This window comes from Myxine glutinosa, chromosome 6, assembly GCF_964187855.1.
Source record: "Myxine glutinosa chromosome 6, kmMyxGlut1.1, whole genome shotgun sequence".
NCBI lineage: Eukaryota > Metazoa > Chordata > Myxini > Myxiniformes > Myxinidae > Myxine > Myxine glutinosa.
Window position 1 is genome coordinate 61,200,580 of NC_136266.1, and position 16,933 is coordinate 61,217,512.

The 16,933-nt window shown below is 48.4% G+C and overlaps 1 protein-coding gene across 1 annotated transcript in view; it reads left to right on the forward strand.

Annotated features, from left to right (window-relative positions):
* The window catches only part of LOC137429873 (PEX5-related protein), a 99,004-nt gene that overhangs the window by 69,563 nt on the left and 12,508 nt on the right, over positions 1–16,933 (forward strand). The window contains exons 7-11 of the mRNA XM_068120211.2: positions 7,848–8,039; positions 8,460–8,573; positions 9,322–9,447; positions 9,736–9,806; positions 9,946–10,119. Of these exons, the coding sequence (XP_067976312.1) occupies positions 7,848–8,039; positions 8,460–8,573; positions 9,322–9,447; positions 9,736–9,806; positions 9,946–10,119 (677 nt within the window). The remainder of the gene's footprint in view (positions 1–7,847; positions 8,040–8,459; positions 8,574–9,321; positions 9,448–9,735; positions 9,807–9,945; positions 10,120–16,933) is intronic.

Genomic DNA, 16,933 nt, shown 5'->3' on the forward strand with positions numbered 1-16,933 from the left:
AACATCACCACTCTGCCAATAACCTGTATGAAACATCCCAATCCAGATTCTGCTCCAGCCACAGTACTGAAACTGCTCTCCTCAAAATCACCAGCGACCTTTTCTCTCCTCTGATGCCGGCAACCTCAACATTTTCATCCTCCTCACCTCAACGCCTCCTTTGACATCATCAATCACACCATCCTCCTCACCCTGTTTAGACCAGCTTGTGCCTATTAAACCCAAATCAGTTCACTCCCGAGCCCACAAGGACCACCTACAGCACTGCAAAGATGTCCTCTACTCCACCTACTACCCTCAAATTATCCACTCTGGCTCCGGAATCCCAAAAGCACTCTTCTCTACAATAAACAAACTAAATAAACAAACTTTACAACGTGAACAAACTCCTCAGCGCCCTGGATACCGCCACCTGTCATTCAGAGTAGACAACAGCATCTCCTTTCTGGCTTTCAGCATCTCCTTTCTCCTTTCTGGCATCCAAATGAAATTCTGGCTTCAAATCAACTTCCTCGAACTTAACTATGATAAATCTAAATTAATCTTCGTTTGCCCACAACCACTCACCAAATTCACCCATAACTTTGCCCCCAACATCGATGGTCATTTGAACACAAATTGAACAAAATTAATCGAACAAAACACTTCCATTAACTCGACATTCTTTTCACAGCACAAAGTTCACTTGAACATCTTTTTCCTGGATACTCCCTCTTTATTTTTATACCATACCATGCTTCTCCACTTGCAACCCAAATATTTTCCATGAAATAAATAAAATGAATTTTTTGAATCTTCTCATTATTCGAAAGTTTACAAAATGTCCCAAATCTGTATATTATTTTCTACTGTGGTTATATTAAACCATTATTTTACAAAATCCAACTTTCAATAAACTGGAAAATGCTTTGCCATGGAATAGTCCACCACTCATATAAATAATCATAAGAGTTCTGCGAAACATCTCCATCTTTAAAACTTAGCCAACCAAATTTAAACCACATGTTTTCCCCCCAAAAAACAAGTCACATTCTTTGTATATTGCCAACATTGTTCATCGTTTAAGTATCATCCAGAACTAAATTTTTATAAACCATCAACTTGTAGATGCATTTATTTATATCCCATTAACCCAAGAACTCTCAATTGCTTGGTTATATTTTAGTAATGTCATATATCCATATTTCTTTCCAAAATGTTCCTGATATACACATTAATCCCATCTGTCTTTGTTTCCAGATGAACTCAAATCAGGAAATCAACACAAATCCTTATTACCTCCAATCAGTCACACTGCACATCATTCCCCGTCCTTGATGGATAATTTTACATCCAGATGGGCACAGCATCCCATTTTTGGCGACCCAGCCCTGAAACAAGCCCCTGGACTCCTTGCAGGCTGGACCAAAACCCCTGGACGAGGTTGCATCCCAGTACTGACTCTGCTACCTTTTTGCAAACCACTTCAACTCCATGAATTTTACATGTTTCGTGAACGGAACAAAGCACTCTGTAATCGTCAGATTGAAACTGCCCCAAACCCGTCCATATAAACTCCATTGTTGTCCTGTCCATCTCTCTGTGTTACATTTACCTTTTGTGACTCACAGTACCTGCCTCCATGGAACAATGACGCCTGAGCACTCAATTAGCCCTCCCAGTACCAAAGACTTACAATCAGACCGACAGACAGACAAATAACAGAGGCATGTCGCCAGCCCCAGCACAGGACATCACCTTTCCGGGCAGGCACAATATAATCCACAGCATCGAAATGCCAATTTCTATCTGGAGCCTCGCAAAGCCAAAATCCATGCATGCGTGCTCCATCATGCAACCCGATCTGTACTCGGTGCGCCCGGCGCCCCCTATAATCAGTGAGTTATAATAACCACAATATCTCTGGCACCCAACTCGTGATACCACAATTTAATCCACGTTACTTGCATCTCTTCATCCTCCCAAATGTCCTCCATTTAACGTGACTCAAATCCATCTCAAATCCCCACAGCTCGATCGAACACGTCACTGTACTCGGCTCGGTTAAATTAAATTCCAAGCGTACTGTACCTGACGCTTCCACAACAACAAAAAACTCGATATTCTCTGTCTTGAAATCGTTTATTTTAGCCATCTTAAATAAATCCATCCATCTATCCATCTTATAAATCCATCTTAAATAACGTATTCGTCCTGTGACATTGCCTGGCATATATGTCGCAGCCGGCCACTATTCCGACATGGCTCGTCTGACATGAACGTCCGACATCCAGCGTCCGATATTCAGCAAAGTCGCAATGACCCACAATGCATTTGGGCACACATCCTCCGAGCAACCTCATACAGCACACCCGTGACTCGCGGCTCGCTCGGCTCTTGCCTGAACACACAATAACTCTACTCTAACTTCCACGGAGCCGCACGGCGGAAACGCAGGTTTGTACCACATTTTAATTAAACGAACATTGCCAGGATTCTCGGATAGACGTTTAATTTCACAACACACATGACAAAAATCCGATTTAAATTCAGAGATCGCCGATCGACCTGGCACAACCATCTCAACGCGATGACGCCACGCCGCCCCCCCCCCCCCCCCGTCTTGGCGCGCACCCTCGTGCCTCCGCACGAATCTCAACACTCCCTGCACGCCGCTCTATTCGCGTTCACGGCGGGGTTTACCTCACGTTGGGACATGCAGTCGGCTGCCATAACATTGAATTGTCAATAAAGAATCTACGACTTGGCATGTAGTGAGCTGTCAGAACATTGAGCTGTCAGAACTCATCCCTAGCTCGTAAACATCGCAAAAAAAAAAAACAGGATCTCCGACGCTTGACCTCTCTGACCCAAAATGCACTATATGACACCAATTCCAAAGGTGAGCTGCCTCAGTGATACATCCCACACATACAATCCACAATATCTGCCATTGAATGAACTCTTCAATTCAAGTAAAACACACATATTGATTCGAATTCTGAATTTAGCGAAAAAAACAGCCCATCCTGCAACCATCTCCAAGAAACCGCTTCATATCAACAGTAGATCGACAAGGGCACTCCGGGTGCTTTCCTGACCCGATTTATATCAATTCGCTTCCCAAACAACTCCCAAACAGATGACAGACAAATGCATTGGCCAGATACACACGTCAATTAACATCCCAATATACATTCATTCCTCATTCATATACGAGTGAGTCTCCCATTCTTCGCGCGAAACTCAGATCGACTCAAATCATGCCTTTCTCCAGCCACTCCCAAACAGTCTTTGCTCATTCATGTTACGTCTCTCATTCAAGGAAAAGGATTTTTTGGGACGGGTTGGACGGGGGTGGGTTGAGGTGAAAAAGGGAAGGCAGGGCGGGGTGTTGGGGTGTTGCCTAGAGCCCCGGGACTGAGCTCAGGTCTTGGGGGGGGTGGGGGGTCCTTTTGCACGGCCCAATTCTGCGGCTGTGGAGGGGGCCCTTGTATGTTCCAGTTTTGGGGAGGGGGCCCTTGTGGGTTCCAAATTTTGGGGAGGGGGCCCTTATGGATTCCTGGGCAATCATTTGCAACATGTCGTCCTTTACATTGGCCTTCTTATCGTCGCCCATGTCCCACTGCTCGGCCGCTTCATCTAATTGGTCGGTTAGCCTTAGTGCGATGTGTACCCCGGCCAACAACAGGTCGACCAGGGCCCCCCAATCGTCGAGGGTCTGGGCCGGGGTTGGTGCTACATTCGGCCAGCGTGCGTGTACTTTGGCCTGGCCCCACACCCGCGCTGGCAATACAGCCTCTCCCATGTGGCAGACGTCCCGCCAATCTGCGCCTGTATTTTGTATCCACAAACGCATAAGTTCCGGTACGTGACCGGGCTGTTCAGCCAGCAAGGTTCTCACCCGCTCCTGCATAGCCGCCAAATCTGGTTCTTTCAAATGGTTTTTTAAAGGGACACATCTCGATTGTAGGCTGTGAGTTCTCCGATTCCGTGAGCCCTTCCACTGAGGGGTACAATACAATACTCCTAGCCCTTCTGGGGCCGCGAACCCGCTGTCCGCCCCATTAATTTCTTGTCCTCTAAAAGGATTGCCCGGGCTAAGGTGAACCTGAGGGGCGGCTGGTCTAGTTTTCTGGGGGTCTAACCCCTGGGGGAACAGGGGCGGGGGTGGGAGAGGTGGCGCCTGTAGCCCGGGGACAGGGCTCAGGGCTTGGGGGGGTGGGGGGTCTTGGTCTGGCATCTGGTCCCGCGGCATCACTCGCTGTTTTACTTGTTTAACTGCTTACTTACTTGTCCTCTGGCCAGGGATTATTTAAATCTTTAGTTAACACAGCCCAGTCCTTTAATGGTCTTACCGCGGCAAAATGATGCCTCTTAAACATGAAAGATGCCGGGGTTCCCTTAAGGGGTTCCCCTTCTTTCATTAGCTTGCTTCCCATCTTATTGCTCTGGGCTGATCCTTCCTGGAAAGTTCTCGGCCTGGCTCAACCTTTACGGCTGTCCGACCTCACTTTCCCCCTTCCCTTGTACCGAACGTTATCTTCACCGATATCCTGCGCAAATCCTTTTACTGGCCATGTTCCTATGGCCCTCTTTGTTCCTATGGCCTTCTATCTAAGTTAGCCACAGCCCTTCGTTCCCTGGCATGCAATGGCATACCCCATCTTGTCTCTGGGCTGTTCCTTCCTGGAAAAATCTTGGCCACCTGGCTTCAGCCTATATGGCTGTCCGACCTCATTTTCCCCTCCTGGTGCTAACTGTAACTTTAAGCTTACTGTTAAGTCCTTCCTGGTATCCTTACTTGTTTATCCTGGCTTTAACAAAACCACGTCATTCTGAGGCCTAAATGAGCCTTTACTTACAATTTCTGTTCGAGTGCAGGCAGCGCGGATGACAGGGAAGCGGACTGAACCCGTTCGAAGAAGCAAGGTACAAATTTGGAAAGATAGCCCTCTGGTATAAAACAATTGCTCACCTTAATCAAATTAGAGTGCCAGCGTCCCGGCCTCGGGACCTTCCTTCTGTCGCCCGGGTTCCGCTTCCCGTCCTCCGCGTCTGTTGACACCCCACTCCTGGTACCATTTGTGAAGGAGCAGCTCTTCGTTTGCAAAAGAAGTCCACAATAGCCTGAAATGACGCAGCTTTATTAAAAACCAACTTATACAGATCCGGAAGAAGCCAAGACATCTACAGCAAGAGCCAGTCTCATGCCACGTCAAGCCTTCCTGGAAACACATTGATTCTCATTCACTTATATATGAATACGATTATCAGAAAATCTCCGAGAGAACAAAGCGACTGGCGAGAGTCCCTCCCACCGTTATCCGCTGTTCGGGGGAGTCAGCCCTTCCTTATCATTCGGACCAAATGTTTCTCTGGGCTCCGAGAAAACAGAAATGTAACTCACAAAGAGAAGAGTGTATGCTTGGCCAAACAAACCCATATATTTTATGGGTTTGTTTACATGAGTAATTCAAAGCATGTTTATACAGAGTCATGCGTTGCAGTGATTAATACAAAATATATATGGTAAAAACAATAGGTTTATGTCTGCAATCTAATCATTCTACTTGCGTTACACAAAATCACGCGCACGTGGGCGTGGTTTTACGACTAGCCTCGAAAAAGCACACGTATACAATTTGTCCAGCATGACCTCAGCGAGCCTTTCCTCATCCAAAACTAAAACGAAGCAAAAACCCTTTATTAACTTTATGAAAATAGCATTTTTAAACATCATTTAAATCATAACACATTAGCAACCAACGTCTATAACTGAACTTTAGGCAATAACAAATCTACTACTTGACACGAGTACACGACGGACATCCAGCACGTCACGGGGAAGGACAACCCGGTGGCGGATTGCCTTTCCCGGGCCGTCGCCCACGCAGTCCACCTCGGCATCGACTATGCCCAGATGGCAGCGGACCAGGCCGCTGACCCCGACGTCCAGGCCTTGCGGACCGCCGTCACGGGCCTCCGCGTCACCGAGGTGGCGTTCGACGGCGCGGGCACGGCCCTCTTGTGCGACGTCTCCCTCGGGCGTCCTCGCCCCATCGTGCCCGCGGGCTGTTTGACGCCATCCACGGCCTGTCCCACCCGGGCGCGAGGGCCTCCCAAAGGCTGATCGCCGACAAGTTCGTCTGGCATGGCCTCCGGAAGGCCGTCCGCGGCTGGGCCAGGACGTGCCTCGCGTGCCAGCGCGCCAAGGTGCACCGGCACACCCAGGCCCCGTTGGCCCCGTTCACGGTGCCGGAACGCCGGTTTGACCACGTCCACGTGGACCTGGTGGGACCTCTGCCCCCCTTGCGGGGTTTCACCTACGTCCTCACCATGGTGGACCGCACCACCCGGTGGCCGGAGGCCGTGCCCTTGGCGTCGACAACGGCGGCCGATGTCGCGCAGGCTTTCATCGCCACCTGGGTCGCCCGGTTCGGCGCCCCCTCAGACATCTCGTCAGACCGCGGCCCCCAGTTCACCTCGGAGCTCTGGGGGGCGGTCGCGCAGGGGCTCGGGGTCCGGCTGCACCGAACCACGGCCTACCACCCCTAGGCTAACGGCCTGTGTGAGCGATTTCACCGCTCATTGAAGGCCGCGCTCCGGGCCACCCTCCGCGACGGCGGCTGGGTCGACAGGCTCCCCTGGGTCCTGCTGAGCCTCCGGACGGCGCCCAAGGAGGACCTGCGCGCATCCGCGGCGGAGTTGGTCTTCGGGCAACCGCTGCGGGTGCCGGGCGAGTTCCTCCCCGACTCCACGGCACCATGGTCCGTGGCACAGCAGCGCTCCGCTCTGCAAGAGACCGCCCAGAGGTTCGCCCTGGTGCCAACGGCATGCCACGGGCACCCACCGACGCACGTCGCCCCGGAGCTTCGCACGGCGGAGTACGTCTTCGTCCGCCACGATGCCCACCGGACACCACTGCGGCCCCCGTACGACGGGCCTTTTCCGCATGCTGGAGACCGGGGCGAAGCACTTCACCCTGGACATCGGCGGTACTCCTGACCGCGTTTCGGTAGGACCGCCTCAAGCCGGCCCACCTCGACGTGGACCATCCACCGCCAGTGGCCCGACCCCCACGTCGGGGCCGCCCCCCTGCGGGCGGACCCCCGGCACCGCCCAGCCCCACCGCCACGCCGCCCCCCGGTCCTGCACCCATCCCAGGGGCAGCCAGGGGCATCCCACCTGGCATCCCTGCACCCCGGACGCCGCCGATCGCCAGGGGGCGCTTCGGCCGGGTCATTCGTCTGCCCCGCAAACTGGCCCTCCAGGTGCGCGGGAATTCTGGGGGGGCGCGTGTGGCGGACACAAAAGCCCACTGGCGTGGTGACATCATTCCGCGCACCAAGTGGGCGGTGGCCACGCCCGAGGGGTAGGCGTGGCCTCATGATATACACCGGGTGCGCAGCCCGGAGCGCGCCAGTGTTACAGTGAGCTCCTGAAATAAAGACGCTTATAAGTTACCGCTTGTCCGCTTCCTCCTTGCTCGCAAGCAGCGCGCGTAACGCCGCGCTTTAAGGGTATCATTATACTCAAAGCACTTTGAGTGGATTTTATGAGCTTTGTGACTGAGTCTGCCAGAGATATAAAAGGCCATTTATTCCATCATGCAGCTATGATAAAAATAATAAATTATAGTGATAGAGAGATATCCTGGTGTTCAACCTCAACTATCCAAAGCTCTAAACTCTAAACAACAACAAACAACAACATGCATTTTAAGGCCATTTTCCCTGCTAGAGCGGGGGTTAGCCAAACTCTAAAGTATACACTAATATATGCCTTCCCTCTCACCACCCAATTATGACTTCAAATATTTTGGGCAAAATCTTTCACTTTTAACTGAAGCCTCCTTCACCCTCCAGGGACCGGATACACCAGTAGACTGCTGGACTGGTGATGTGGAGTCAGGCCAGCAAGTATGGGTGGCTGAAGGAACCAGACCCATTCTCAATCAGAGGTCAGACAGCAAGACAGGGGGGCGACATTTTGTACTGGATGACTGTGCACCAGCCTGGTGTGATGACGAATTTGAAAGAACGAAGGCTGCTATTGAGGTAGGAAAGAAATCGTGTAAATATTTCCAGGAAGGAAACTCATTTCTTCCACGAGATATTATCATTCTTGTATTCTGACTTTCTGCTTTGTCTTCCATCCGGCTTTCTGTGTGTTATTGTTCCACACAGCTCATGATGCTGTGATCGCAGGTTCAAATCCCGTAATCTGTGTTGATTTGTTCATTCACTTATGTCCTTTAAGTTGCAATTTAAGAAGTCTCCCAATATCCTTGTCTTGTGTACTCCTCCACGAGGAAAGACAATTTACAAGAACCAATTATTGTTAAAAGGTAGCCCAATTATTTTTTTCATCCCGTTTACCCATCATTCCCATTTTAATACCATACAATTAAGCTTTATCTTGATGGATGTACATTCTTTCCTTCCCTTTGGTTTGTTCATTTCTGCCATGCCCTTCAGGCAGACACGGAATTCTGGGACAAGTTGCAGGCAGAGTGGGAAGAAATGGCAATGCGCGAGAGCTCTCAGCCTTGGCACCGTGCCCCCGAGACCTTCTCGCCTCTGCCACAGTGGGTCAGTCAAATTGATTTCATGAATTAATAGTGGTAAATGTGTGGAAAGAGAATGATAATGGTTATACTGTATTTGATCAAATGAAACGTTTATGAATCAATTAAAAAAGTAGAAGGGACTTTCAAAATAACGTATGAATGCCAACAGAGGCCTTCCGCACATGCGCTGTGTGTGCGTTTCAGCGACTCACTTCTGCTAGCGTGGGCACTTTTAACCTTCCGTTGCTAGTGAGATATATGTTATTCAAATAGTCTTCTAAACATAATTTTCAGCATTTAAACGAGAGTGGCAATTTCAGAATGACTGATCATAATTGTTGTGTTCCTGGATGCAAATCGGTCTCACGGAAATATAACGAGAAGGCACACCTCTGTTTTCTCTCAGTTACTTTCCAAGTATTTTCGGCTTCTTTTAGTAGCTTGGTGAGCCATTTTAGGTAACAATCCCTGTCGCACATGCACAGTTATCAATTGATTAGCAATTATTTACAATTACAATTGATTTCAATGCAATTACAATTAATAAAATTACAATTGATTAACAATTAGCAATGTTGATTAGCAATTCACATGCCCTGAAGATCGCCATTGCTGGAGGCTTCTGCACATGTGTGCTGAGCATTTTGGGGTGGATTATGTCATTTTAAAAGTCCCCTATTGCAGAACTTCGAAAGATTTTTCTATTTTCTTTACTATTTTGCTTTAACGAGTTTAAATTTGATTCCACTTCCTCTTTTATGAACAAACAGGAGAACCCCTACCTCGAGCAGCCAAATGCATTCCAGGAAGGCAGGCGGAGACTGCATGAGGGTGACATTCCCTTGGCCATCCTTCTGCTGCAGGCAGCGGTTACTCAAGATCCATCACATGTGGAGGCCAGTACCAGCAACGAGTTAGGGATATGCTACTACCAGGCAGGATACTTTGTCTTGCACCCATTTTTGTAGAAGTGATATTGAGGTGGAGGATAAAGGTCACGTCTTCCGCTATAAGGTTCTGCACGCATACACCCTGCCGGTAGATTAAGTAGAATTGTGTCTGCTGCAGATGTTTATTTGATGAAAGCAACAGGCCTTTATAGCAGAGAAGAAATTAGATATTGTTCATTAATTAAATGGTAGGTGCTTTATGATAATTCCACATTGTTGATTTGTGTGCTATAGGCCTGGCAACTCCTTGGCACTGCCCTGGCAGAAAACGAAGAGGATCCTGCTGCCATATGTGCCCTGCAGAGGTATGTGCACAAACATGCAATCGTTATTATCAATGGTAAACTTTGTTGGGATTTGTCAAACTTCTTCATGTCATCTAGAGTGAGGAATGTGCTTCGACCATAGATTGATATTTCTTTTCCATTTCGCACCATCCGCCAGGTGCCTGGATCTTTGCCCTGACCATCTACCTGCCCTTCTAGCACTGGCAGTCAGTCTGACCAATGAAAGCTGTCCAGGCCAAGCCTGCCGTGCTCTGCGAGCTTGGCTGCTGGCCCACCCATCATACTCATCCCTCTTCCCACCTTATTGTATTGGGTCTACGTCTAACTCCGAGTACACCATCCTCTCTCACTTAATGAGCCATTGCTGTATGGTTGATGGGAACACGTTTTAACACAGGATAGCCTAGAGCCCAGAGAAAGGAACATTTGGCTTCTGAGCTGTCTCGCTTGGGTTAGAATTTCAACTCAGCTATAAATTTTCATCCTGGTGTTAAATAGGCAGGGCGAGACATCAATGTGCGCACCGTCCCTCCGATGGCAGTCCCAATTTCCAACATTAGTTGGTGGACGTCAACAATTCCGTGGTGTCTTTGCAGAGATAGGTGAGTTTTCGCTGGCACTCTGAACAAATTCCTATCCTGAAAACCACTGGGAAGGCAACGGCAAACTACCTAGTGTAGTCCTTGCCATGAGGCTGCATTGGCTGCACTGAATCTGCCTTCAGGCAGAGTACCAGAATTAGATAGAACAATAGTGATGCATGTTGTCACCAGTACATTAACACAGCACTTTTCATTGTTTCAGCACTCCAAGGTCATTGGGAAAGTCAATAGAACCTTAGTGGTAACAAATAATTTCCGAATGGAATTAAATCTGACTATGAACTTCCATTTTAGTACAGTAGTCAGGAACTGTATTTTGCATGGGGAATCAAGTCTGCTGTCACAACTGGGCTCATAGATGCATTGTAAAAGCAATGTAAAAGCAAGAGATCACGGCGAGGTCACGTCTTTTCGAAGCTGTTACATGCGCTCACGCTTTCGAAGCTAAGTGATCTTTCTCAATTGTGTTTTTGTCGAGACTGTATCTATCTATCGGTGTTTGTACCTATAGCATATCTTTTGGAAAATTTTCGGTGCTAATTTTTCGTACATGTATACACAATCGTCGGTCAATGCGTATCGAGTATTCTGCAGCCTAGTACTCATAGGCTTAGGCTACCGTACCATATCCGACCTTGTGGTTTTGTTTTTCTCTCAGCGATTCGTCGAATGCGCTGCAATTATTTTCGTTCTCTGTTTCGTCCCAGTCGTTCACCCCATACTCCTTGTTTAATATCTCTACTCAAAAAAAAAAAAAAAACCCAACAAATATTTCCTTCCCAGGTCTTATTCGTTTATTTGTTGTTCTTATTTGTTCGTTCGTTCTTCGTTCGCGATCACGTGGTTAGAAATGTATAATCTCTCCCCTGAACAACTATTTTCTCTCATATATTATAACACCCTTTTCTTCTTTTCCTACAAAAGGATGCTTTCGTCTTGCTCACCAAATCTATTCATTCCAAAAAATATATATAATACCATCTCTTACAGTTCCTCCTTTCTACATTCCCTAAACTATCCAGAACTCCACCCCTCCTTCATTGTCCTCAAACGTATTTTTGACTCGAAGGTCTCAAACTCATTTTGCAAAAAATGTTCGTTTCCCATGAATCGTACACTTTTAAAAATCCAATCTCACCCCTCCCTTCCAAATCCTCCCCATCACCCATGCCTTTCAAATCTCCCCCCTTGCCCCTTCCCTCCCCTCCCTCCTAAACTCCCCCCACACCCCTCCCCTCCGAGACTCTCCCTCGCTCCTCCCCTCCTAGACTCCCCTCTCACCCCTCCTCCTCAAAGCATCCTCCCTGCTTCTTCCCCCTTCCAACTTTCACCTTCATCTCCCCCAACCTTCTACCTCGCTCTTCCCCCTCCTCAAATAACACCTCACTGTGCCTCACCCAATCTCCATCAAACCTTTTGTCTGCCCCATTCTTCCCTTTCTCCAAGCTATTCTGAAATCTCTGAAATCTCTGACACACCTTCAACAGCTCTCCCTACCTCTTCCTCCTCTTCCACATCTTACCCTACCCCTCCCCCCCCCCTGTTCTGGACCCGATGCTCCCCCTTCCTCTTCATTAACGGTATGGACCTCAAACATCCAGGGCCTTCGCTCAAACTTGACTGATCTCTCCATACAGGTTGCTTCTGACAAACCAGATGTGATCTGCTTAACAGAAATTTTCCTTCTTCATAATGTCTCTGATGCCTTGGTATCTCTCCCAGGTTACTCCCTCCTCCGGTATGATAGACCTGAGCCTCGTCCTGGAGGTGGGGTTGCTATCTTTATAAAAAACTCTCTTCCTCACTCGCCCTCCACTGCCCTCTCTCCACCTCACCCCCAGGAATACCTTTGGCTACGGCTTCCCCTTCACTCCCACCTTTTGTTCATATGTGTGTTGTACCGTCCACCAAACAGCGATGACTCCATCTACATCTCGCTGTCTGATAATATAGACCAACTTCTATCTACCCATCCCAACTCTCTCTTCCTCATATGTGGTGATTTCAATTGTCACCATGCCAGTTGGCTGGGTGTGGGTACCTCTCTCACCAGCCATGGCTCTTCAGCATAGGACTTCTGCGACTCACTGGGACTGACACAATCTGTCAATTTCCCAACCCGGATCTCAGTCAACGGAGCATCTTCTCTTCTGGATTTGGTTTTGACAAACTTCCCTGAAAATGTCTGCTGCTCTTCTTCTGCTCCAATCGGCTCATCTGATCATGTGCTTGTCAAAGTGGACATCTCTCTGACCATTCTCAGAGAGCCTCCCCAGCGTCGACGAGTCTGGCATTTCACTCAGGCCAACTGGCACGGTCTTCAAGCAGCCATCAATCATCTGGACTGGTCTCCCATCTCTACCGCCTCTGACATCAACTCATCCTGGGAATTCTTTCAAAGTAAATTGCTCTCTCTCATGCACAGATTTATCCCATCTCGTCTTCAGTTGTCATACCCTTCCTCCCGTCCATGGTACACGGATCTTGTGGTGAGGCTGTTGCCCTGAAACAACTTGCTTTCTTCTCCTGGAAAGCAAATCCAACGGAAGGAAATCTCATTTCCTTTCACAAAGCCCGAAACAAGTGTGTGTCCACCCTCAGGAGAGCCAGGAAACAATATCTCACCGTTCTCAAGACCGAACTCTCTTATCTGTCTCCCTCTTCCAAATCCTGGTGGCGTCTGGTCAAATCTGTTTCTGGTGTTTGTTCCCCCTCCATCCCCTCCCTCACCTCAAACGGCTTAATGGCTGACTCCGCACATGAAAAGGCTGAATGCCTCAACTCTGTGTTTGCCTCTAAATCTTGTGTCCCAAACCCATCCCTCTCTGTACCCACCGTACCCAGTCGTACCCAGCTGCTCCTGGACTCTGTGTCCTTTCCTCCTGACAAGGTGGAAAAGTTTCTGTCAACCCTCGACTCTGATTCTGCAACTGGTCCTGACGGCATCAGCCCACGGGTCCTAAAATCATGTTCTTCCGCTCTTTCACTCCCTCTTTCTGTTCTCTTCACCCTCTCTTTTGCTCAAGGTCATCTGCCATCTGCTTGGAAATCAGCCAACATCACCGCTTTGCACAAAAAAGGTGCAAAAACAGATCCCAGCAACTACAGACCAATCAGCCTTCTCCCAATTATCAGCAAATTCATGGAATCCATCATTGCTTCAGATATGAAATCTTTCCTCTTCTCCAATGGCTTGATCTAAGATCATCAATTTGGTTTCAGACCTGGTCACTCTACTCTGGACATGCTGCTTCTGCTTTCTCAACAATGGATGGAGGTCCTCAACGCCAAACAGGAAATTAGAGCTGTCTCCCTTGACATTTCACGTGCCTTCGATACGGTCTGGCACCCTGCTCTGCTCACCAAACTCTCCTCCTTTGGTATCCATGGAAATCTCCACGCATGGCTGGCGGACTTCCTCTCTGGTCATAGTCAACGTGTGGCCCTGAATGGGTTTCTCTCATCTCCTCTTCCTGTTCAGGCTGGAGTTCCCCAAGGTAGTGTTCTGGGCCCTGTGCTTTTTCTGGTCTTCATCAATGATCTCTCTGACTCTCTTGAAAGTCCTCTCTATCTCTTTGCTGACGACTCTACTCTCTGTCGCTCCATTCCTCATCCCTCAGATCGGCAGTCTGCAGCCTCCTCACTCTCTGCAGACCTGGACCAAATCACAGACTGGGCAAACAAATGGAACATGTCTTTCAATCCTGATAAATCTCACACTCTTACGATGTCTCTCCGAAAAGACCGACTGGAAAACCCTCCCATCCACTTTCTGAATAATCCTCTCCAAGAAGTTCTGTCACTCAAGCTTTTGGTCTCACTATTTGCCATGATCTTTCCTGGGAAAACCACATTTCAAATCTGGCCTCCAAAGCCAGTCGCCGACTGGGCATCCTCCGTCGTGCGAAGTCCTTCCTTGGCACACCTGAGCTCCTCACCACATACAAGGCTTTCATCCGCAGCTCTATGGAATACTGCTCTCCCCTCTGGTCTGGTGCTCCTGCCTCACACCTAGCCCGTCTTCACGCTGTTGAAACCAAAGCGTTCAGAATCATTGGAATCTCCCGCGATGAAGCTAACTCCAAGGGCCTTTCACTCACTCACCGCAGGCAGGTTGGTGGTCTTTCCGTCTTCTACCGACTCCTCTCTGGCCTTGCCCCCCCCCCAGCCCTCTCTGGGCTCTGTCCCCCAAATATTCCTACAGGTCGCACAAGATCTGCCTGCAACCCTCTTATGGTTAAACTGCCAAAATCAAGACTTTCTGCTCACCTTCACTCCTTCATTCCTCTTTTCTCCCGCCTCTGGAACAAACTCCCTCACTCTCTTCAATCCCACTCTACCCTCCAGGTCTTTAAAACAGCTGTTCACCACCATCTCTTATCCTCCCCCATCCAAAACCTTGATCTTTTCTACCCCCGCTAATTTCGGTCCCCTTGTGTTTTATACCTCTCCCCCCCCCCCCCCCCCCCCCCCCACTTCCCTTCCCACGCCTCCTGCCCCCAAGCCCTCTCCCTCCCACACTTCTCCCTGCTCTCAAATGTTGTGGTTGTGTGCTTGCCCTTCTCTCCCCATCTTGTCTTCCGCTCCCTCTTTTTGTATATTTTGTTTGTCTGGTTGATTTGTTTGTGAAATAAATGTTAGCTCTTTCACGAGCCTCGATTCAGTATACAAAAAAAAAAGAAGAAAAAAAAGTTGTAAATGGCCCTTTGATGCATTGCAAAAGAGTAGATTTTGGGTCAATACACCACAACCATATCGGCTATCGATGGATTAAATTGGACGATGTTTAAAATGACGAGATGAGGACAATTGCAGATGTATTACTCTGGTGGAAATTTAGGGAAAATGAAGGAAACTTAATGGGATATCTACATATTATATAAGCAAAAAATTGACTTGCCAGTTTCACGTACCTAATTTGCAGATGACCTCTAAGCATGTAGCGCCGAATTTACAAAAGGCGTTTAAGAGTTAGACGCATGTAGAATCGCTAATCGTGCGATGAACATCTGTTCAAAGTTAATCGCCAATCCCCGAAAAGTGTATATCAAATGCGCTGTTTAAAAAAGCCTAATCACACGCGTTTAAATAACAAATAATTTTACACGTCAGTGTAAATTTTAACACGTCAATTTTACAAATCAGTTCCAGAAAGAGGATAATAAGCTTGTTACATACACGTCAGGTGGGTCGACGACAACCGTTGACTACCTGATGGTGCGTAGGCGAGATAGGGGGCACCTCCGGGACACAAAGGTGATCCCGGGGGAGGAGGCTGTTTCACAGCACCACTTGGTTGTCTGCGACGTAAGGGTGAAAGGTGCGAGGAGAGCTCGGCGGTTGAAGTACCAACCGAGAATGAAGGTGTGGAGGTTGAAAGAGGTGACAGTAAGGGAGGCATTAAAAGAGAGGCTGAGTAGGGTCGAGGATGATGTGGTTGAGCTTGAAAGTGGTTGGATGTCAATGAAAGCTAGTCTGTTGGGAGCCGTTGGTGAGGTATGTGGATGGACAAAAGGACCACTCGGAAACATGGTGGTGGGATGATGAAGTTGGAAAGAGGATTGACGAGAAGAGGAAGAAGTTCAAGGAGTGGCAGAAGGTGAAGGGTACGGGAGCAGAAACAGCAGAGCATGAAAGTTATAAGGCAGCCAGGAAGGCTGCAAAGAAAGAGGTAGCAAAGGCGCAGGAGGCATGTAGGAAAATGTTCGGAGAACGCTTCGATTCGGAAGAGGGTCAGAAAGCAGTATTCAGGATTGCAAAGCAGATAGCGAAAGAGAGGTGTGATGTGATGGGGGTGAGTTGCTTGAAGGATGAAGTGGGACAAATCGTTGTCGACCCAGATGGAATTAAAGGAAGATGGAAAAGATATATGGAAATGCTGTTGAATACAGAGAATGAATGGGATGGCAACATAGAGAGTAACCCAGTTTCAGGACCGGCAGAGAAGATAACTGAGAAGGAAGTTGAGGAAGCGATAAAAGCAATGAAGGGTAGAAAAGCGGGAGGGCCGATGGGAGTTGTGGGAGATATGTTGAAGGCAGCAGGAAGTTGGGGTGTGAAGAGAATGACAGAGATCTGTAATCTGGTGGTGAAAGAAGGCCGCATTCCAGTGGATTGGGAACTGAGTACCCTCGTCCCTCTATACAAGGGGAAAGGTGACCCTCTGGAGTGTGGCTCGTACCGAGCGATAAAGTTATTGGAGCATGGAATGAAGGTATTGGAAAGGGTGTTGGAGAGGAGGATAAGGAAGAAAGTGAAGATTGACGAAATGCAGTTTGGATTCATGCCAGGAAGAGGAACGACAGACGTGCTTTTCATTGTGAGGCAGTTGCAGGAGAAGTACATGGAGAAGAGGAAGAAGTTGTTTCTTGGGTTTGTTGATCTGGAGAAAGCATTCGATCGGGTTCCACGCAAAGTATTGACATGGGCATTGAGGAAGTTAGGAGTGGAGGAATGGTTGATCAGAGTAGTGATGGCAATGTACAAAAGAGCGCACACAGCTGTAAGGACGAAGGACGGGAACAGTGGTGAGTTTGAGGTGAA